We start from the raw sequence: 24410 nt of genomic DNA, 5'->3' as shown, positions 1-24410 counted from the left end.
CGTCGAATCTCCTGTTCCCTGGATGCTGCCTGACCTGCTGTGCTGTTCCAGCAACAAAGTTTCATCAAGGAAGATTTATCAGTTTAACAGGCAAGGGTGCAGGATATATCACAGTGATGAGTGTGGGGTACATTAGGGTGTGGGTTTCATCAGTGTGTTACAGTGAGGGGTGTGGGGTACATCAGTGTGTTACAGTGAGGGGTGTGAGGTATAACAGAGTGTTAGAGTGAGGGGTGTGGGTTACATCAGTGTGTTACATTAAGGGATGTGGGTATATCAGTGTATTACAGTGAAGGTGTAGGGTATATCAGAGTGTTACAGTGAGAGGTGTGAGGTATAACAGAGTGTTACAGCGAGGGGTGCGGGTTACATCAGTGTGTTACATTGAGGGATGTGGGGTACATCACTGTTACAATGAGGGGTGTGGGTATATTAGTGTGTTACAGTGAAGGTGTAGGGTATATCAGAGTGTTACAGTGAGAGGTGTGAGGTATAACAGAGTGTTACAGCGAGGGGTGTGGGTTACACCAGTGTGTTACATTGAGGGATGTGGGGTACATCACTGTTACAATGAGGGGTGTGGGTATATTAGTGTGTTACAGTGAAGGTGTAGGGTATATCAGAGTGTTACAGTGAGGGGTGTGGGATATAAAAGAGTATCACACCAAGGGGTGTGGGGTACATCAGAATGTTACAGTGAGGAATGTGGGGTATATCAAGTGTTACAGTGAGAGGTGTGGGATATATCAGAGTGTTACAGTGAGGGGTGTGAGGTATACCAGTGTGCTACAGTGAGTGGTGTCGGGTATATCAGAGTGTTACAGTGAGTGTTGTTGGATATATTAGAGTGTTACAGTGAATGGTGTGGGGTATATCAGAGTGTTACAGTGAGGGATGTGGAGTATATCAAGTGTGTTACAGTGTGGGGTATATCAGTGTGTACCAGTGAGTGGTATTGGATATATCAGAGTGTTACAGTGAGAGATGTGGGGTATATCAGAGTGTTACAGTGAAGGGTGTGGGGTATATCAGAGTGTTACAGTGAGGGGTGTGGGGTATGTCAGAGTGTTACAGTGAGATGTGTAGGGTACATCAGTGTGTTACAGTGAGGGGTGTGGGGTATATCAGTGTTACAGTGAAGGGTATGGAGTATATCAGAGTGTTACAGTGAGGGATGTGGGGTATATCAAATGTGTTACAGTGTGAGGTATATCAGTGTATTACAGTGAGAGGTGTTGGATATATCAGAGTGTTACAGTGAGGAGTGTGGTGTATATCAGTGTGTTACAGTGAGGGGTGGTGGGTATGTCAGAGTGTTACAGTGAGAGACGTAGGTGTTAAAGGGAGGGTGTGGAGTACATCAGAGTGTTACAGTGAGGGGTGTGGGGTACATCAGTGTGTTACAGTGAGGGGTGGTGGGTATGTCAGAGTGTTACAGTGAGAGACGTAGGTGTTAAAGGGAGGGTGTGGAGTACATCAGAGTGTTACAGTGAGGGGTGTGGGGTACATCAGAGTGTTACAGTGAGGCGTGTGGGGTATGTCACAGTGTTACAGTGAGGGGTGTGGGGTACATCAGTGTGTTACAGAAAGGGGTGTGGGGTATGTCAGAGTGTTACAGTGAGGGGTGTGGGGTACATCAGTGTGTTACAGAAAGGGGTGTGGGGTATGTCAGAGTGTTACAGTGAGGGGTGTGGGGTACATCAGTGTGTTACAGTGAGGGGTGTGGGGTATATCAGAGTGTTACAGTGAGGGGTATTGGGTACATCAGTGTGTTACAGTGAAGGGTGTGGGGTATATCAGAGTGTTACAGTGAGGGGTGTGGGGTACATCAGTGTGTTACAGTGAGGGGTGTGGGGTATATCAGAGTGTTACAGTGAGGGGTGTGGGGTACATCAGTGTGTTACAGTGAAGGGTGTGGGGTATATCAGAGTGTTACAGTGAGGGGTGTGAGGTACATCAGTGTGTTACAGTGAGGGGTGTGGGGTATATCAGAGTGTTACAGTGAGGGGTGTGGGGTACATCTGTGTGTTACAGTGAGGGGTGTGGGGTATTTCAGGGTGTTACAGTGAGGGGTGTGGGGTATATCAGAATGTTACAGTGAGGGGTGTGGGGTATATCAGAGTGTTACCGTGAGGGGTGTGGGGTATATCAGTGTGTTACAGTGAGGGGTGTGGGGTATATCAGAGTGTTACCGTGAGGGGTGTGGGGTATATCAGTGTGTTACAGTGAGGGGTGTGGGGTACCTCACAGGGTTTTACTGAGGGGTGTGAGGTGTATCAGAGTGCTACAATGAGGGGTATGGGGTATATTAGAGTGTTACAGTGAGGGGTGTGTGGTATATCAGACTGTTAAAGGGAGAGTTTGGGGTATATCGGAGTGTTAACGGAAGGGTCTGTGGTATATCAGAGTGTTACAGTGAGGGGTGTGGGTGTATCAGAGTGTTACAGTGAGGGGTGTGGGTGTATCAGAGTGTTACAGTGTGGGGTATACCAGAGTGTTACAGTGAGGTGTGTGGGGTATGTCAGAGTGTTAAAGGGAGGGATGTGAGGTATATCAGAGTGTTACAGTGAGATGTGTCGGGTATGTCAGAGTGTTAAAGGGAGAGTTTGGGGTATGTCAGAGTGTTACAGTGAGGGGTGTGAGGTATATCAGAGTGTTACAATGAAGGGTGTGGAGTACATCAGCGTGTTACAGTGAGGGGTGTGGGGTATATCAATGTGTTACAGTGAGGGGTGTGGGGTGTTTCAGAGTGTTACAGTGAGGGGTGTGGGGTATATCAGCGTGTTACAGTGAGGGGTGTGGGGTATATCAATGTGTTACAGTGAGGGGTGTGGGGTATATCAATGTTTTACAGTGAGGGGTGTGGGGTATATCAGCGTGTTACAGTGAGGGGTGTGGGGTATATCAATGTGTTACAGTGAGGAGTGTGGGGTGTTTCAGAATGTTACAGTGAGGGATGTGGAGTACATCAGTGTGTTACAGTGAGTGGTGTGGGGTATATCAATGTGTTACAGTGAGGGGTGTGGGGTGTTTCAGAGTGTTACAGTGAGGGGTGTGGGGTATATCAGCGTGTTACAGTGAGGGGTGTGGGGTATATCAATGTGTTACAGTGAGGGGTGTGGGGTATTTCGGACGGGTGTGGGGTACCTCCGAGTGTTACAGTGAGTGATACATACAGACACTTGAGCTAGAGCAGCATTTGTCCATTCGACATGATCACGGTGATCTGATTTTAACCTTCAAACTGCAATGTTGCCGACCCTAATAGTCTTTCACCCAGTCACATGACAAGAATCTATCCATGTATGCCTTGACAATATTCAGGACCCCCCTGATTATAAATATAAATATCATTTTCACATTACCATATCAAGACCCCTGGATCATTTAAAAGTTTTTTATAAAATCACCTCTTAACTTTTCTAAGCCTAGCCTTTCCTTGTAAGACTTATTCCTGAATAAGTCCTTTTGTGAACTGCTTTCAACATTGAATCCCTCCAGTGCAGAAATAGATTGTTTGACCTCGCGAGGCTACACTGATCCTCTGCAGGGCATCCCACTCAAACCTAGACTCATACGTTATTCTGGTTATCCAATATTTACTATGGCTATTCACCTAATTTGCACATCCCTGGACTGTGGGTGGAAGCCAGAGCACCCAGAGGAAACCCATGCAGACACGGGGCGAATGTGCAAACTCCACACAGTCACCCAAGAATAGAATCGAACCTGGGTCCCTGGCATGTGTGGCAGCAGTGCTAACCGCTGAGCACCGTGCCACCCATATTTACATCCTCCTTTGAGTAAGGTGATAATGTAATCTCACCAGTGCTCTGTATAACTAAAGCATAACCTCCCTGCTCTTGTATTTAATTCTCCTTACAATGAATAATAACATTCCATTAGATTTACTAATTCTGAGTTCTGCAATCTCTCACTTTATTGATAATATGCATTTTGTGCCTCCTGCCAAAACAGACAATTTTACATTTTCCCACATTGTACTCCATTTGCCAGATCTTTGTCTGCTTACAAAAAGGTATAGATTGATTACAATCCAGCTGTGAAAGTGTGCTGATTCTCAAGTCCCACTCCTCCCAGGGTCCTCACAAATGTTTATCAAAGACGTGTTTATTGGGCGGCACGGTGGCACAGTGGTTAGCACTGCTCCTTCACAGCGCCAGAGACCTGGGTTCAATTCCTGCCTCAGGCAACTGTCTGTGCACATTCTCCCCGTGTCTGTGCAGGTTTGCTCCGGTTTCCTCCCACAATCCAAAAATGTGCAGATTAGGTGAATTGGCCAGGCTAAATTGCCCGTAGTGTTAGGTGTAGGGGAATGGGTCTGGGTGGGTTGCTCTTCTGAGGGTCGGTGTGAACTTGTTGGGCTGAAGGGCCTGTTTCTACACTGTAAATAATCTAAAACCACATAAACTGAAAACACTGCTCCGGTTCCTGTACGTAGAACTACTGGTTATTGTAAATTATAATCACAAGTAAACAGTTATGAACAATCAAAAATTGTTTCACTAGTTAAAATTATAATCCTCTTTTAAAACTTTACACACACAAAGACAAACAAAAAACATTTGTTAAATAGTGGAGGGGAAATAATAGGAACGACAGTTCAATAGTATCAGGATTAGTGGTGCTGGAAGAGCACAGCAGTTCAGGCAGCATCCAAGGAGCTTCGAAATCGACGTTTCGGGCAAAAGCCCTTCATCAGGAAGGGGTCCTTTGCAATTCTGAGAGAGTGGGCCCTCAGCTGAGGCAGGGCTGACTGTAGAGAGGTTAGGTGCCGGCGCATTGCTGCAAGCGTGGAGCGGAGGACCTTGAAGGAGAACTGTTGCTGGTGTTTTTGAATCTGTAGTCTGTACTGTTTGTCCTGTTCGGGTCCGAACTCTGCTGGTTTAAAGGTGGTCCGGAGTCCGTGTGGGATGAGTTGGTTACGGAGGCATGCACTGAGGAAGCAAATGTGGCTGTGGTAGCGAGTTTGTTTCACGACTTGGTTGAATAGCTTCAGGGCAGAGGAAATGACCTGGGAGTTGCAATGGGAGAGGGACTCCCTGAGATTCTTGTAGAGAGAGGAGGAAATCTTCAAGGCAGGCATCCTTGCAAGAGGATTCGCAGTAGGGTTAAAATCAACGAGGTAAAAACAATAACTGCAGTTGCTGGAAACCAGATTCTGGATTAGTGGTGCTGGAAGAGCACAGCAGTTCAGGCAGCATCCAAGGAGCTTCGAAATCGACGTTTCGGGCAAAAGCCCTTCATCAGGGTTTCCAGCATCTGCAGTCATTGTTTTTACCTCAGTTCAATAGTATCAGTCCACAGGGTTCACTGAGATGATCTTTTTGCTTGTCAGACTTTATGTTAGTCCATCTCTTTTCATAGAACATAGAACAATACAGCGCAGAACAGGCCCTTCGGCCCACAATGTTGTGCCGAACATTTGTCCTAGCTTAAAAACCTATCCATGTACCTATCCAATTGCCGCTTAAAGGTCACCAAGGATTCTGACTTTGGCACTCCCACAGGCCCCCACCACTCTCTGGGTAAAGAACCTACCCCTGACATCCCCCCTATACCTTCCACCCTTCACCTTAAATTTATGTCCCTTTGGAACACTCTGTTGTACCCAGGGAAAAAGTCTCTGACTGACTACTCTATCTATTCCCCTGATCATCTTATAAACCTCTATCAAGTCACCCCTTCGCCATTCCAATGAGAAAAGGCCTAGCACTCAACCTATCCTCGTACGACCTATTCTCCATTCCAGGCAACATCCTGGTAAATCTCCTCTACACCCTCTCCAAAGCTTCCACATCTTTCCTAAAGTGAGGCGACCAGAACTGCACACAGTACTCCAAATGTGGCCTTACCAAAGTCCTGTACAGCTGCAACGTCACCCCTCGACTCTTGAATTCAATCCCTCTGCTAATGAACGCTAATACACCATAGGCCTTCTTACAAGCTCTATCCACCTGAGTGGCAACTTTTAAAGATCTATGAACATAGACCCCAAGATCCCTCTGCTCCTCCACCTTACTAAGAACCCTACTGTTAACCCTGTATTCCGCATTCTTATTTGTCCTTCCAAAATGGACAACCTCACACTTGACAGGGTTGAACTCCATCTGCCACTCCTCAGCCCAGCTCTGCATCATATCTAAGTCCCTTTGCAGCTGACAACAGCCCTCCTCACTATCCACAACTCCACCAATCTTCGTATCGTCTGCAAATTTACTGACCCACCCTTCGACTCCCTCTTCCAAGTCATTAATAAAAATTACAAACAGCAGAGGACCCAGAACTGATCTCTGCGGAACTCCACTTGTAACTGGGCTCCAGGCTAAATATTTACCATCTACCACCACTCTCTGACTTCGACCGGCTAGCCAGTTCTCTATCCAACTGGCCAAACTTCCCACTATCCCATGCCTCCTGACTTTCCACATAAGCCTACCATGGGGAACCTTATCAAATGCCTTACTAAAATCCATGTATACTACATCCACTGCGCTACCCTCATCCACATGCTTGGTCACCTCCTCAAAGAATTCAATAAGACTTGTAAGGCAAGATCTACCCCTCACAAATCCGTGCTGGCTGTCCCTAATCAAGCAGTGTCTTTCCAGATACTCATAAATCCTATCCCTCAGTACCCTTTCCATTACTTTGCCTACCACCGAAGTAAGACTAACTGGCCTGTAATTCCCGGGGTTATCCCTATTCCCTTTTTTGAACAGGGGCACAACATTCGCCACTCTCCAGTCCCCTGGCACCACCCCCATTGACACTGAAGACGAAAAGATCATTGCCAACGGTTCTGCAATTTCCTCTCTTGCTTCCCACATAATCCTAGGATATATCCCATCAGGCCCAGGGGACTTGTCTATCCTCAAGTTTTTCAAAATGCCCAACACATCTTCCTTCCTAACAAGTATCTCCTCTAGCTTACTAGTCCGTTTCATACTCTCCTCTTCAACAATACGGTCCCTCTCATTTGTAAATACTGAAGAAAAGTACTCATTCAAGACCTCTCCTATCTCTTCCGACTCAATACACAGTCTCCCACTACTGTCCTTGATCGGACCTACCCTCGTTCTCGTCATTCTCATGTTTCTCACATACACATAAAAGGCCTTGGGGTTATCCTTGATCCTTGATTCATCAGGTTTCTTCACATCCTAGCATGAGGCACAGAGCAATTGGTACAGTAATTGCAAAGTCTGTTAGTTACTAGTTTACAGTAACACCTCTCAGCAACTGATTGGAGAAAATGTTTTCTTGAGTCTTCAGGTATTTCACTGCAGAGCTGAAGACAGTACCGCACTTCTCGATTATCCAAAGACTGCTCACAGTATCATTCACGCCCACAAGCTGCTCAGCTGCCTTGGAATCAATCAGAGTATTGTCAGGATGATGATACTGACCATCCAAGTTGCAACTGCAAAACCAGTCAGCTACTTGTTGCTAGCCAAATTGCACTCTGCCTACATTCCTCTGGCTGCCAGGCCATTTCCCTCATTGCTTAAACAGTCAGAAATACAGAAAATAAAATGATACAGTTTTTACAGTAACCTACTTTTGTCTACATAATAATTTATTTTTCTACCAGCTGTGAGTAATTAGCAAATTTACCAATTCTACCTTTAATCCCTTCATCCAAATCATTCGTATAAATTGTAAAAAGGCAAGATTCCATCACAGATATAATAGCACTTCATGTGTTATATTTTGCCAACATGAAAAAGATTTATTTATTCCGACTTTTAACATTGTTAACCAGCTAATCTTCTACCCACTTCACAAGGAGCAATAAAGCATTTTGTCAAGTGTATCTGGAAATACAATAAGTACAGTACATTTACCAGTTCCTCATTTTTTTCCTTTTTTTTTGGTCATTCTTTATTGGTTTTTCTTTTCCAATTTTCTGACCTAACACCTGCCTTTGCACAATTTTCTTTCAGGTCGATATTATCTTTAACAGTTTTAGTTAACCACTTGATGGTGGGACCATTTCTTACAATTTTTCTAACAGTCCTTTGCTTTTTTAAAAGAATGTCATGTTCTATTCATAATAGTAATCTGAATCTGTTTCTAATTTTCAGCTAAACAGAACCAGCTCTTGACCCAGGATGGCTTCATGATGTACCTGCTTTCTCCTGATGGGGACGTGTTTAACTCGGACCATGACAAAGTTTACCAGGACATGACCCAACCACTCAGTCACTACTTCATCTCCTCTTCCCATAACACCTATTTGATGGAGGACCAGCTGGGAGGACCAAGCAGTACTGAGGCGTACATTAGGTAGCTATAATTAGGTAGCTTCTCATGTGAAATACTTATTCTTTGGCTCGTTCCCAGCTTAACAGAGCTGGACCCAAAATATAAAGTCAGGAATGTGATGGAGTACTCTTCACTTGCCTGTATGAATTCATCTGCAATAACACTCAAGTAGTTCAATACCATCCAAAACAAACCAGCTGCTTGATCAGTACCTGATCCTCTGCCACCTACCAAAGCTTAGTTGCAGCGTGTGTACAATTACTAGAGCCAAGGCTTCTTCAACAACATCTTGCAAACTTGTGACCATCTTAAAGGCAGCAGATACATAGAGCACCATTACCTGCAAGTTCCTGTCCAAGCCACTCACCATCCTGACTTGGAAATAAATCACCATTCCTTTAGTGGTGCCAATGTTATTAGCCACTTACCAGCCCAAACTGTTCTGGAATGTTGTCCAGGTCCTGCTGCAAATTGACAAAGACATTGTGAGTTGAGAGATTATGTATGAATACAGCATTATTGTTTCAATGTTTTAAGGAGACCAACAAAGTTTTTAATTACTAGATTAGATTAGATTACTTACAGTGTGGAAATAGGCCCTTCGGCCCAACAAGTCCACACCGACCCGCAGAAGCGCAACCCACCCATACCCCTACATTTACCCCTTACTTTACACTACGGGCAATTTAGCCTGGCCAGTTCACCTGACCTGCACATCTTTTGGACTGTGGGAGGAAACCGGAGCACCCGGAGGAAACCCACGCAGACACGGGGAGAACGTGCAAACTCCACACAGTCAGTCGCCTGAGGTGGGAATTGAACCCAGATCTCTGGCGCTGTGAGGCAGCAGTGCTAACCACTGTGCCACCATGCCGCCCACTGCCACCGTGCCGCCCACAAACATGAAATTATGAAGGGAACAGATAGGATGGACGTAGAGAGGATGTTTTCACTGGCCAGTGAAACTAGAACAAGAGGGCAGAGCCTCAAAATTAGGGGGATCCGATTTAGGATTGAATTGAGAAGGGTTGTGAATCTGTGGAATTTCCTGCCCAGTGAAATGGTTGAGACTTCCTCATTGAAAATTTTTAAAGCTAAGGTAGGTAACATTTTGAACAGTAATGAAGGGTTAGGGTTAAGTGGACGGGTAAGTGGAACTGAGGCCACGAAAAGATCAGCCATGATCTTATTAAATGGTAAAGCAGGCACAAGGGGCCAGGCGGCCTACTCCTGTTCCTCATTTTTATGTTCTTACATTAGCAAGAAATGATCTTGGATTGCATAATGTACAACCCATTTAGGTGGACTTAAGACAAAACAAAGAGGAGAAGACATTGGTGAGATTAGCCTATAGGCCCCCTACCAGTTGCTGTTCGAAAGGACATAGAATAACCAGGAGATAATGAGGGAATGTAAAATGGCAGTGCATTAGTCTTGGGCAATGAAGATTGGGAAATCAAATTGGCAAGAGTAGGTATTCTTGGAGGTATTTGGAGCAGTTCCCTTGAACAATATGTGTGGATCCAACAAGGCATCAAGCCATTTTGGACCTGGCCATGTGTAATGTGCCAGGTTTAATAAATGATTTGAAAATAAAAGATATTTCTAGGGACCAGTGATCATGACATGGTAGAAATTTAGTATTCAATTTTAGAAGTGGAAACTCGCATCAGAAACAACTGTGATCAACTTAAACAAGGGAACAAGGGCAGAGCTTACAACAAATATATACCCCGGTGAGGAAGAAGGATTGTAGGAGGGTGACAAACTAACAATGGATACCCATCCTGGGATATTGTGGGCAGTATCAAATTGAATGAAAAAATATACTATGTGGAAAGATTAATCTAACAATTGGGAAAAATCAGGGTTTTAAAAATCCACAGAAGATAACCAAAAGAAAATGAGGAGAAAATAAACCGGGGAGGCAAGTAACATAAAAACAGACAGTGGGGTCTCCTTTAAATATGTGAAAGGGAAGATATGTGCAACAGTGAACAGAAGCAACCTGAGGGAACAAGGCAGGGCAAATAATAATGGGAAGCCAGAAAATGACAGAAGACTTGTACACACATTTTGCATCTTCAATACGAATAGTATTCCAAAAAAACAAAATAATCATAACGCTAAAGTGTTTGGGGCTCAGGGTGGGCGGTGTGCAGCAGGGGGGGAGAGAGAGAGAGAGAGAAGAAATAAATACTGGAACTATCACTAGAGAAAAACTATAAGGGGAACAAATGGGGCAAAGGACTGATGAGGTGCGTCCTGGGATTTTAAAGGAATTAGCTGCAGAGACAGTCGCTACACAAGTAATTATCTTTCAAGAGCCTTTGATTCGGGAAAAGTCCCAGACGACCAGAAAATTGTCAATGTAACACCCTTAATCAAAAAGGGAAGAAAACAATAAACAGGTAACTAGAAGCGAGTTAGCCCAATATTGAGACGATGTGAGAGTCGATTATAAAGGATGTAATAACAGCATTTAGAACCATATAATAGAATCAACAGAGTCAGCATGGTTTCATGAAGGGGAAGTCATTGGCAAATTTATTACAGTTCTTTGAGGAGGGAACAAGTGGGGTACATAATGGGGGACTAGTAGATGTAATATATTACACTTTCAGAAGGCGTTTAATAAGGTACCACACATTAGGTTATTTAACAAAATAAGAGTCCAATGTGTTAAGGGTAGTATATTAGCATGTGTAGGGGATTGATTTACTAATCTGTGATGGAGAGTTAGGAATAAAGGTGGCATTTTCAGACTGGCAACCTATAACCAAGAGTGTGCCACAGTGCTGAGACCATAGTTATTTACCATATATATTAATTACTAGGATGAGGATGGTAAATGTACTTGAGCCAAATTTGCAGATGACATAAAAATAGGTGGGTAAGTAATTATTGAGGATGGCACTAGGAGTCTGCAGAAGGACCAAAACAGGTGAAGTGTGTGGGGAAAAACTTCTCCCTATATCCCTATATGGGAGAATCTGGGACCAGAGGACATAATCTCAAAACTAAGGAATCACCCAATTAAGATAGACATGAAGAGGAATTTCTTCACTCAGAAGGAGATGAATCTGTAGAATTCTTTAGCACAGAGAGCTGTGAACCTCAACTCCAAGGTCCCTCTGTTCCACTACACTCCTTAAGGCCCTAACATTCACCATGAAACTCCCACCTTGATTTGACTTTCCAAAATGCAAGGCCTCACACTTATCTATGTTAAACTCCATTTGCCATTTCTCGGCCCACTTCCCCAGCTGATCAAGGTCCTGCTGCAATTTCTGATAACCTTCCTCACTGTCCATGATACTGCCTATTTTAGGCCACTGGGAAGAAAACAGAGTAAAAGAACAGGTGGGGTTCTCCCAGGTAACATGGACCCGAGCAGGCCTGAGCCAGGGACCTGTCCCTCAGCCCCAGGCTGGAGAGCTGTCCCTCAGCCTCAGGCCAGAGTGTTGTCCCTCAGCCTCAGGCCAGAGCGCTGTCGCTCAGGCCGGAGAGCTGTCCCTCAGCCCCACACTAGAGAGCTGTCCCTCAGCCCCAGGCCGGAGCGCTGTCCCTCAGCCCCAGGCCGGAGAGCTGTCCCTCAGCCCCAGGCCGGAGAGCTGTCCCTCCGCCTCAGGCCAGAGCATTGTCCCTCAGCCTCAGGCTGGAGAGCTTCCCCTCAGGCTGGAGAGCTGTCCCTAAACTCCAGGCCAGAGAGCTGTCCCTCAGCCTCAGACCGGAGAGCTGTCCCTCAGGCCCAGGCCAGAGAGCTGTCTCTCAGCCCCAGGCCAGAGAGTTGTCCCTCAGCCTCAGGCCGGAGTGCTGTCCCTCAGGCCCAGGCCGGAGAGCTGTCCCTCAGCCTCAGGCCAGAGCGCTGTCCCTCAGGCCTGAGCCGGAGAACTGTCCCTCAGGCCGGAGAGCTGTCCCTCAGCCCCAGGCCAGAAAACTATCCCTCAGGCCCAGGCCGGAGAGCTGGCTCTCAGCCTCAGGCCGGAGTGCTGTCCCTCAGGCCTGAGCCGGAGAACTGTCCCTCAGGCCGGAGAGCTGTCCCTCAGCCCCAGGCCAGAAAACTATCCCTCAGGCCCAGGCCGGAGAGCTGGCCCTCAACCCCAGGCCAGAAAACTGTCCCTCAGCCCCAGGCCGGAGCACTGTCCCTCAGGCTCGAGCCGGAGAGCTGTCCCTCAGGCTCGAGCCGGAGAGCTGTCCCACAGCCCCAGGCCAGAGAGCTGTCCCTCAGGCTGGAGCCGAAGAGCTGTCCCTCAGACCCAGGCCGGAACATGTCCCTCAGCCCCAGGCCGGAGCACTGTCCCTCAGGCTCGAGCCGGAGAGCTGTCCCTCAGGCTCGAGCCGGAGAGCTGTCCCACAGCCCCAGGCCAGAGAGCTGTCCCTCAGGCCCGAGCCGGAGAGCTGTCCTTCAGGCCCGAGCCGGAGAGCTGTCCCTCAGCCCCAGGCCGGAGAGATATCCCTCAGCCCCAGGCCGGAGAGATGTCCCTCAGCCTCAGGCTGGGCTGTGGTGCATATCAGTAACACAGGATTCTTCCAGAAAACTGGAACTTTGTTTCTGGTGGCTGTAAATCCTCGTGAGTGAGGAGAGTGAGGGTGTCTGAGGTGAGAGGGCAGAGTCCAAGCAGATACAAGTGAATGGAATCCATCCCCTCCCCTCCTCCTCTCTCTCTCTCCCTTCCTTCAGCAACTCCCCAACAACAAAACAATGCAAGTTGCTACGTGGAGATGGTGTTTCTTTTGTACACGGTGATTCTGAATAAATTGTGCGTTCGGTCACTACTGACTCTGCATTGTCAGGATTCTGTGATGATTCTATGGGGCCAAAATGTTGAAGGCCAAACTTAAATGGTCTTTTTGCAATCTGTGTTGCAAATATTGAATTTTTCCCCAAAATATGTATTTCCTGTCATTGTGTACAGTGAAATGTGCAGAACCCGGTAATCAGGTAGTCTCTTAAATCTGTGGGATTGTCTGCTCAGAGATATTACCTCATTAAATTAAAAGAACTACATAATGCTGTTTAAATAACATTGCAATCTCTAGTTTGTTTAATGGCTGGAGTGAGGTCACCTATCGTGACTAATGCATGTGCTGCAGAACTGACCACTACCAGCAATTTCTGTTTCTGTTTCTACCGGCTATTGGTTATGGTACAGAGTTGTCACCCTTACTACACTTTAAAGCATTTTCCTATCATTGTCTGCAGCTCTGATTTTAATCAATCTGTCCAGATATAACAGACCAGGCAGGACTTGAATCCTGGCTCAGAGGCAGAGACACTGACAGTGTTCTACAAGAACCCATTGCTACCTTTCAATGTTGGGTCTAAGGTTTTGTTTGGTTGACGTCGGTGGACGATGATCTACTAGTCAGTCTTAATGAGAAAAATAACGTGTCTTAACTGCAAGATGCAGTTTATTACATGATACAATGGGCGCAAATTACATTGGCTAGTTAGGAGTGAAAGATGCAGTGGCATTAGAGGCTGTTCAGCGGGTGTTCACAAGATCGATGCCAGAGATGAGGGGTTTGTTATGTGAAGAGAGATTGAACAGTTTAGGCCTATATTCTCTGGAATTTAGAAGGATGAGGCGCGATCAAATTGAGGTATTTAAGATTATAAAAGGTGTGGATTAAATAGATGTGGAGTGGATGTTTCCTCTTGTGGGGTGTTCTAGGACAAGAGCTCATTGTCTTATGATAAGGGGCAGCAAATTTAAAACAGAGTTGAGGAGAAACTACATCTCCCAAAGGATTGTGAATCTGTGGAATTCTCTACCCCAAAGTGCGGTGGATGCTGGGACAGTGAGTAAATTTAAGGAGGAGTTGGACAGATTTTTAATTGGTAATGCACTAAAGGGATATGGGGAGAAGTCAGGAAAATGGGGGTGATGAGCATGATCGAATGGTGGGGCAGATTCGATGGGCCAAATGGCCTAATTCGGCTCCAGTATCGTATGAACTTATAAAGAAATAATTACTACGACTGCCAGGAGCCAGGAATGTCCGGATCTTGACTTGGACTCCCTATTCCCCTCCCAAGTCTATCAGATCAACACATTAACCCATTCAAAACCATCACCTTATATAGCAGGAGGGCACACATATGAAAGCTGTTGATTCTATTAATATGAATGACCCATGCTGTGTGTATATATCAGACAATAGCTGTAACTAGATGCCAACAATGAGTGTTTTTCAAAAAAATATTTCTCCCCCACACTACCACCTAACTACGGTAGTGCTTATTTGCTTCCTGTGTTTTTTTTCCTTATCCCCACACTACTGCCTAACTGAGGTAGTGCTTGTTTTTTCCCCAGCACCCATGTTGTGTGTGCAGGTGTGACACACAGTGAGAGACACAAGGTGCATGAATCTTTATTCAGTTTCCACCACCAGGAAGAAAGGAAACACCCGAGTGGCCAGTGACGAGCAGTGCCCTTCACATCAAAGGGCAATGCTGTGTGATCAAACAGTGAAGGGGGAGGGCAGGGATTAAATCAAAATAGAGTTGGAGGGGGTATTAATGCACTCCATTCCCTGCGACGCCCACCTCTCTCTGAACAACTCCAGGGTGTTGGTGATAATGAGTGTTATTATTTGAGGAGAATCTTTCTGTGATTGTTTGGTGAATTGATCGGTAATTTGCGTTATAACAGTTTTATTGGAGCCTGGACGTAGTTGAGTAAATCAGTAGCTCCTGAAGTTTTGTGCCAAACAGAGGGCCAAGAGCTAGATCCAGTAGTGGGGATTTTGAAAATGCAGTTGTGTGTGAATTAAGCAATCGTTTTTTTCCCTGTGAAATGGAGACAAAAGGAGATTAGTTTGGGGACTGCGAGGGAATGTGGCTGGAGAGCGATTTCTCAAAAACTGCTTGTGAAGTAAGTGATCAGAAATAACCTGATCTGTGATTGAAGCTGTGGGAGCAGTGAAACCATGTGAAATGGTAAGGTCGGAGGTGGGGGAAGTGAATGTGGGTTGAAGCATTTTCATGGAGAGAGAGAGAGATTTCAGGATGGTCAGAGGGCAGTGAAGTGAGAGGAGGGAGAGTTGGATGAGTTGAGGTGGAGGTTCAGATCACTGAGGATATAAAGTCGTTTGGGGTAGGGGCTGAAGAAGGAACACAGAAGGAATCTCAGTGGGAACATGTTCTGTTGCATTTGGGAAAGTGAGAGAGAATGAGGACTCTCATTGGAGCTGAGCACGAAGGTGAGATGCTTCAAGGGAAAGGAGATGCCGGGGGAGCAGAGGTCAACCCCAGGTTCAAGCTGTTGAGAAACCTCGCTGAGATAGGCTTAAAGGGATGGAGGGTGGAGCCATGGGGAAGGTGTCATGCCCCCTCAGCCAGGTTTCTGTTAATCATCCTCAGTAAGCGTGTGGATGGCAAGGACCTTGTTGACAAATGAATGGACCGTTCAGAGGGAGGTCTGTCGAGGGGAAGTGAGTGTTGATCCACTGGTAGAGGGCCAGCTGTGGGAGGGATGGGTTAGATGGGAAGCAGGTTGGCAGGATTAGCCCCCAGGGGGTAGATTGGAAGCAGCAGGCAGGAAGGCAAGAGAGTGGATTGGACTATTTGGATTTGTTGGAGACAGTGAGGACTGCAGATGCTGGAGATCAGAGTTGAGAGTGTGGTGCTAGAAAAGCACAGCAGGTCAGGCAGCAGCTGAGGAGCAGGAGAATCGACATTTTGGTCATAAGCCCATCATCAGGATTCTCCTGCTCCTCGGATGCTGCCGGAGCTGCTGTGCTTTTCCAGCACTACACTATTTGGAGTTGTTGCCCATAATGAACATGTGCTGAATACCTCAATGAATGCCTCAGACGATCTCAAAAGAGGCAGAGGGAAAGCTGTTATTCTAATAGAATGATGCAGCTGTGGATCCTGAAGGGAAGTTGGTACTACATTGTGGTACTGTCATTGGACTAATAATCCAGAGTGCCAGGTTAATGCTGTGGAGACATGGATATGAATCCCACCTTGGCAGATGGTGAAATGTGAATTGAGTGAATAAATCTGAAATTACAGGCTCGTCAATGGGACCACCAAGCCATTAAAGTTCACCCCCCCTCCCAGAGTACATTCTGTGTCTTTACCACCCTCAGTGCATCCTCCAAACATTACTCAATATGGAGGATGCTGACTCATCAGCTGAAGGGGACAGGACAGTAGATGGTGATCAGTCGGAGGTTTCCTTGTCCATATTTGACTTGATGGCATGAGACTTCATGTAGTTTGGAGTCAGAGCCAAATATGCCACCATGTCAGGTGAGCCTGACGTATTGGTTGGGTGGTGGTATTTTATAGATTGCCTGGAAGGTATGATTCCATGAGATTGACTACTTCAGACTGTTGCTTGACTAATCTGTGGGACAGGCCCCAGGCGATAATAAGGAAGCCTGATAGATTGGTGCTTCCTAGTGTTGTGGTCAATGCTAGTCATATGTCTAGTTTCATTCCTTTTCTCAGACGCAGTAATAGCTTGATACAACTGAGCCTATGAGTGCCATTTCAGAGCATATTTAAGAGTTTAGGGATGCGAGTAAGTTCGACTTGGTGAGAATGGTGGAATTTCCTTCCCTAAAGGGAATTAGCATGGGTTTTACAACAATTATCAATAGACTTGGCATCATCCAGGGAAAAAAACAGTCAGCTAATTTGGCTCTGCATTCGCCACCTACAACACTCACTCCCTCCAGAGTCAAAAGACTGAAACAGCTGTGTGTACTATCTACAAGACACACTGCAGAAATTCACCAATGCATCTTCCTAACCGACAATCACTTTCACCCAGGAGGGCATGGGACAGTAGATAATGGGGCCATCAGCCTCCGCAAGTTCCCTACCAAACCACACACCATCCTGACTTGGGAATATGTCATCGTTCCTCCAGCACCGCTGGAACTAAATCCTGGAACTCCTTCCTTAATGGCATGGTTCATCTACCGACAGCAGATGAACTGTAGCAATTCAGGGGGACAGCTCACCACCACTTTTCCAAGAGTATTTAGGGATAAGTAATAAGTGCTGACCCAGCCAATGATGCCCACATGCTGTGAATGAACAATGAACAGAAAAATTGCTGAAATGTTTGAAAGGTCAGCAGTTTGTTTTTTTTTCTTGAATCTTTCACAAACAGTCAACAACTGATCCTAAACTTCATAAAATGAGTAACACCTCAAAATGGGCAGATGGTAATGAGTGTGAGAGAGCTGACCCCATTTCATGTCTTACCTGTGTCCCTGGGTGTTTTCAGAGCGCTCCTGAGAGGCTGCCGCTGTGTGGAGCTGGATTGCTGGGAAGGACCAAATGGGGAACCAATCATCTACCACGGATACACACTCACCTCAAAGATCCTCTTCAAAGACGTCATCCGAACCATCCGGGATTATGCCTTCACGGTGAGTGCACAGGAATTAATCCTAGTGTCTGACGATTGGGATCATTCCCAGTCACTGGAATAATCCCGTTTTGTTGATTTGACAGAAACCATTTCTGTTAATGGGGAATCAAAAACGGGGTTTAACCTCAAACTAGATCAACCTGAGAAAGATGAGGAAACACATCTGCACAGAAAGTGTACTGCTTGGGAACACTCTATTCCAAAAGTCTGTAGATGTTTTTTGATTAGATTAGATTAGATTAGATTAGATTACTTACAGTGTGGAAACAGGCCCTTCGGCCCAACAAGTCCACACCGACCCTCCGAAGCGCAACCCACCCATACCCCTACATTTACCCCTTTAACCTAACACTACGGGCAATTTAGCATGGCCAATTCACCTAACCTGCACATTTTTGGACTGTGGGAGGAAACCGGAGCACCCGGAGGAAACCCACGCAGACACGGGGAGAATGTGCAAACTCCACACAGTCAGTCGCCTGAGTCGGGAATTGAACCCGGGTCTCTGGCGCTGTGAGGCAGCAGTGCTAACCACTGTGCCACCGTGCCGCCCACGAGTGTTCTGAGTGACTGAGGCTTTCAAGACAGTGTTAGACATATTAGGTGAGAGAAAAGAAGCTCAGGAGAGTTCATACAACCGTGGAGTTTACACCATCCCCTGCCACTGGGTTTGAAGAGTGGGGCTGGGGAACAGGTAAAATCCAGAGACTGGAGAATCCATCACTAACCTGCCCCTCCCCAGTTTGAAATTTTGTGGTTGATGGGAAAGGCCCTGTTTTGAGTCCACTGAGGGCCTGGTCCAGTGTTTAGCTGATCCTTTACTGCAGGGGCAAACGTGAGGTCTCTGCTTTGTGAGAAGGCCAGAAGCTGTAATTGCTCAGGTTGGGGTTGAACAGGGACAAGTTGAGGTAGAATCTGTTCTTGAGGGCCCCCTTGGCCCATCAGGGGCTTCTCCATCCCCATCACCGTTATCAAGGTTACGCTCTCCGAGACTCTAAAAGTCTGTTCCTGCCCCCTCACTGACAAACTCATCCCCTGGCTGCGACCCCCTCGCTAGCCCCAGGCATAACGATCAGTCCAGGCCCCTCCACACTGCGGAGTGGTGCAAGTGCCAGCCACCAGCACTAGTGGGAGTTTGGGACAGCGAGCTGCTGGACAATCCAATTGTGTAGCAGTGCTCCTGGGTGGGACCTTCTCCGGAGAAAAGGAGTAAATGTCTCACCTTGAAGTGTCATCGAAATCAGGGGCAGACTTTACCGTGGTGTATCAGAGAAGGGTGTGGAACCAAACTGACCTGTAAACTGTCCCCCTGTCACTGACCCAGGTCCCCGGATCCCCCTGTCCCTGACCCAGATCCCCGGATCCCCCTGTCCCTGACCCAGATCCCCGGGATCCCCCTGTCACTGACCCAGATCCCTGGGATACCTCAGGCCCCTGACGCTGTCCCTGCCTCTGTCCTCGCCATTCTGCTGGACTGGGGCCCGTGACCTCCCACGCTATGAGCGGGAGGATTGCAATCTCAGTCACCTGCTCAAAGGGAAGGAAACGATGGGGTGTTGGATCTGAATAAAAGCTATTTCCTGCATCAAAAAACTGTCGTGTAACTGCTGCCAGACAATTTAAACATTGCTTTTACTAAAAATAAAATTGGCTGCTGGCTATTTAAAATCTAAAATGCAGCCAGATATCTGTCACCTCCCCTTATAGGGGTAAGATGACCAAGCACTGCAGTCAGCCCAGCCAGTTCCCTAAGATATTAAATTATATTCTTGGATCCCAGTATCTATGTAACTGGGCCTGACTCTGAAACAGGGAGGATTTGGGGACCCAGTCACATTATTGATGTTGACAGATGGTGAGCTTATCAGCCTCCTGCTGAAACCATTGCCATTCTGTTAACACCAGACAGAGGGGTCTGTGTTGGGCACAGTGTGCACTGCACAGTCACAGACCATTGTACAGTCATACACTCCCACTCTATAGTCATACCCCCAATGTACAGTCATGCACTCCCACTCTACAGTCAGCCTCCCACTATACAGTCACAACACTCCCACCCCACAATCACACCCAATGTATAGTGACACCTGCCACACAGTCACACCCTCTGTACAGCCACACACCCACTATACAGTTACACACCACTGAACAGTCTCACACTACTGTATTATCATGCACCAGTGTACTGTCACACCCACTGTACTATCACACACATTTGTACAGTCACACAGCACTGTACTGTCACACCCATTATACAGTCACACACCACTGTACTGTCACACCCATTATACAGTCACACACCACTGTACAGTCAAACACATCTTTCAATTACACTCTCAAAGTAAACACCTATGATACAAACTCACTGTATGATCATATCTACTGTACACACTCATTGTACAATCACACACCCATAAAGGCATACAGCATGGAAACTGACCCTTTACCCCACTTTTCCATGCTGACCGTGTTTCCAAACCTGAACTAAACCCACTGTAAATACCTACTGTTTGCACTCACTCTACAATCATGTGCCCAAAGTACACCCGACTGTACACACACACAGTACACACAAACTGTGCAACCACATGTACGTATCCACTGCACAGTCAGACCCATTGTAGAACTACACATCCACTGTACAATCAGATGTTTATTGTACTGAATAATTGGAAGATCCAATTATACCAATTAAGCAAAGTTGCTAAAGGCAGAAATGAAATGCAAAAAAAAATTTGTTTATCACAGAGAATGAGAATCAACAGCTTTTAATGGAGCCATTTCCTGTCCTGGAGTATAACCAAATTTCTGATGTCTCTTGTTAAATTTATTTGCCGAATAAACATTCAGAGTTTGTGGGCCTCAGGAATCAGGTAATTCCTAAACATTCAGTGTTTTGCAGAGTTGCCTATGGTTGGGTGATGTCTGGGATCCTCTTGAATTATCTCCCCAGGTCTCTCTGTATCCCGTCATACTGTCCCTGGAGAATCACTGTGGAGTGGAACAGCAAACCGTCATGGCCCGGCATTTAAAGGAAATTCTCGGGGAAATGCTGATCACTGCCCCACTCGATGGCAAGGTCCTGAGTGAACTTCCGTCACCCGAGGTAACTGTGTGACCTTTCACTTTGGCATTGCTCTCTGTGTAATGGCCTTGAAAGGGGAAAGTGAAAGCTGAGCGGAACTGTTACTGAGCTAATAATCTAGGGAGAGAGTGAACACTGCAGATGCTGGAGATCAGAGTCGAGAGTGTGGTGCTGGAAAAGCACAGCAGCTCAGCCAGCATCCCAGGAGCAGGAGAATCAATGCCCGATGAAGGGCTTATGCCCGAAACGTGGATTCTCCTGCTCCTCGGAGACTAGTAATTTAGGGACCCAGGTTCAAATCTGTATCCAAAACATTTGGAATGAATGGTGTTGATTGACGTAAAAACCCATCTGGTTCACTAACACCTTTTGGGGAAGGAAATTTATTGTCCTTATCTATCTCACCTGTGATCCAGACAACAATGTAGAGTTTTAACCGCTACTTTGTCATACAACAAGGAAACAGACCCTTCGGTCCATGCTGACCATCATCCCAATCTAAACTAGTCTCACCTGCTTGGTCCTGGCCTATATCCCTCCAAACCTTGCCTATTATTGTATCCATCCAAATATCTTTTAAACATTGTAATTGTACCCGCATCCACCACTTCCTCAGGAAGTTCATTCCAAACTTTAACCACCCCCTGTGTAAAATTTTTGCCTCTTATGTCTTTTTTAAATCTCTCTCCTTACAAATGTGCCCCTATTCTTGAAATTCCCCATCTTAGGGAAAAGGTAACTCCCATCAACGCTATGTATACCTCTCATTATTTTATAAACTTCTGTCACGTCACCTTTCAACCTCCTATGCTCCAGTGAAAAAGTCCCAGCCTATCCAGCCTTTCTTTATAACTCAAACTTTCCATACCCAGCAACAACCTGGTAAATCTCTTCTGAACCCTTTCCAGCTTAATAATATTCTTCCTATAACTGGGCGACCAGAAGTGGACACAGTAATCCAGATGAGGCCTCACCAATGTTCTGTACAACCTCAACATAATGTCCCAACTCCTATACTCAAAGGACCGAGCAATGAAGGCAAGCGTGCGAAACACTGTGTTAACCATCCTGTCTATATCCTGATTTTGAAGGAGAGTAAATTCACAGTTTACTCCAGTTACAATTCGTGGCATTGGAGAACCACAGGCTGGAGTGAACACTTCAGATGGGACTGCAGCTCAACAAAGCATGCAAGGTCACTTGGTACATGCTGCACAAATTTATCAGTTGGAAAGAGGAATCCATTTCCACAGCACGTGGTCTGCAGAGGTTCAAGAAGGCAACTCAACACCCCTTTTTCCTCCAGGGTATGCAATAGTAGCTGGTCCAGCCAGAAACGCACAGAGCTGGTGAGTGAATGAAAAAAGAAACAATTGGACATCTCTTTCAATGAACCAGCACAGACAGAAGCCGGTTTCTGTGCTCCTTTGAATTCTGAGATTCCTGAATCTGCTTCCTGGTTGACACACTGTCAGTCACAGATATATAGCCTTGATGAGAATAATTCAGACGCGGTGCAGCAGACAATGGGTGGCACGGTGGCTCAGTGGTTAGCACTGCTGCCTCACAGCACCAGGGACCTGGGTTTGATTCCAGCCTCAGGCGACTGTCTGTGTGGAGTTTGCATGTTCTCCCCGTGTCTATGTGGGTTTCCTCCGGGTGCTCTGGTTTCCTCCCAGAGTCCAAAGATGTGCAGGCCAGGTGAATTGACCATGTTAAATTGCCCATAATGTTAGGTGCATTAGTCAGAAGGAAAATGGGTCTGGGTGGGTTGCTCTTCGGAGGGTCGGTGTGGACTGGTTGGGCCAAAGGGCCTGTTTCCACACTGTAGGGAATCTAACCAATCAGACAGATCAAACAGTGCACAGGAACTGATTGGTTCACTCAATGCCTACGATTTGTGGGAACCACATTGCGATTGCTGGGCTATTTAACGAAAATATTTCAGACAGCTAACTCTGCAAATTCCATCATGATGACTCTAACCTGAACTTCTATTCAAGTGGCAATAGCGTGCACAGGAATGAAACATTATATTTCCACCATTCCACTCTCAGCTAGAATATGACTAAGTTTCAGCTTACACACTGCATAGCACCTCTGAAATGGGTGAAATATTAAACCAGTGACTTGTACCAGATTTCCATTAAAAGACTTCAGTCAGTTCACTCTTCCCTCATATCTCAAGGCATACAAGGACCACAGAGTCTTAGACCCTTCAGTCCAACTCGTCCATGCCGACCAGATATCCGAACCTAATCTAGCCCCATTTGCCAGCACTTGGCCCATAAATCCTTCCTATTCATGTCTCCATCCAGATGCCTTTTAAATGTTGTAATTGTACCAGCCTCTACCACTTCCTCTGGCAGTTTGTTCTGTACACGCACCACCCTCTGTGTGAAAAATTTGCCCCTAGGTCCCTTTTAAATCTTTCCCCTCTCACCCTAAACCTATGCCCTCTAGTTCTGGACTCCCCCCACCCCAGGGAAAAGGCTTTGTTTATTTACTCCTCATGGTTTCATAAATGGAGAAAGTGAGGTCTGCAGATGCTGGAGATCAGAGCTGAAAATGTGTTGCTGGAAAAGCGCAGCAGGTCAGGCAGCATCCAGGGAACAGGAGAATCGACGTTTCGGGCATAAGCCTTTCTTCAGGAATGAGCCTCATTCCTGAAGAAGGGCTTATGCCCGAAACGTCGATTCTCCTGTTCCCTGGATGCTGCCTGACCTGCTGCGCTTTTCCAGCAACACATTTTCAGCTATGGTTTCATAAATCCCTATTAAGGTCACCGGATTGTGCACTGGTGTTCTTCAGGGCAGTAATAGGATGGTCACTGGTGTCACGCAGTTACCCAAGAGAGGGCATAGTAAGGTCAGTGTTCCTGCTCCTTGCTGGGCTGCAGTTCCATTGGTGCCCTCCCTGACACTCAGACCTTGGCCAGTCCTAATGTGAGGCTCAAGACCAGACTCTTTAGTAAAGCCAAAAGAAAAAATGTTGGAAAATCTCAGCAGGTCTGGCAGTATCTGTAAGGAGAGAAAAGAGCTGATGTTTCGAGTCTAACTGACCCTTTGTCCGCTTTGACAAAGGGTCAGTTAGGCTCGAAACATCAACTCTTTTCTCTCCTTACAGATGCTGCCAGACCTGCTGAGATTTCCCAGCATTTTCTCTTTTGGTTTCAGATTCCAGCATCCGCAGTAATTTGCTTTTATTTTTAAGTAAAGCCCCTCCTTATTTTAATAGATTGTTTGACTGATTATCCAAATGGGTAATAAAGGGCTTGTTTGGCCTGGATGGGTGATGGGATGTATGTTGGTGAGGAGTGAAGTGGAGTAGTGGGGGGGGTGCTGGAGGAGGAGGAGGTGGCGAATATGATGGGTCATTTAGAACTGAAGGGTTCATGTGCTGTGGGGCTGTACGTGTCCGATAGAAACATGGTACTGCAAATGTTTCATTAACCAGGTAGATCAAATATTCGGGATGATCAAGAGGGATACATAAATGCAGCAAACCCTGACCAAGTGAAGGTTTCAGACATCAACATCCCTCCAAAAGCCTCCATAAAAACATCAGCACACCTCCTAAAATCAATATAAAAACACACAGTAAGTAATAGAATCCTAATGCAGGGGGTATACAAA

General features: G+C 46.2%; 1 protein-coding gene across 1 annotated transcript in view; it reads left to right on the top strand.

The window, feature by feature from the left end:
* Positions 1-24410, top strand: part of LOC122540038 (1-phosphatidylinositol 4,5-bisphosphate phosphodiesterase delta-3-like) — a 155526-nt gene that overhangs the window by 101768 nt on the left and 29348 nt on the right. Inside the window, exons 6-8 of the mRNA XM_043675361.2 lie at positions 8109-8310; positions 17544-17688; positions 20644-20796. Of these exons, the coding sequence (XP_043531296.1) occupies positions 8109-8310; positions 17544-17688; positions 20644-20796 (500 nt within the window). The remainder of the gene's footprint in view (positions 1-8108; positions 8311-17543; positions 17689-20643; positions 20797-24410) is intronic.

Source organism: Chiloscyllium plagiosum, unplaced genomic scaffold (assembly GCF_037043375.1).
Source record: "Chiloscyllium plagiosum isolate Xiang-an unplaced genomic scaffold, Cpla_swu_hap1 HiC_scaffold_32, whole genome shotgun sequence".
NCBI lineage: Eukaryota > Metazoa > Chordata > Chondrichthyes > Orectolobiformes > Hemiscylliidae > Chiloscyllium > Chiloscyllium plagiosum.
This window is presented reverse-complemented; position numbering and strand designations above follow the sequence as displayed.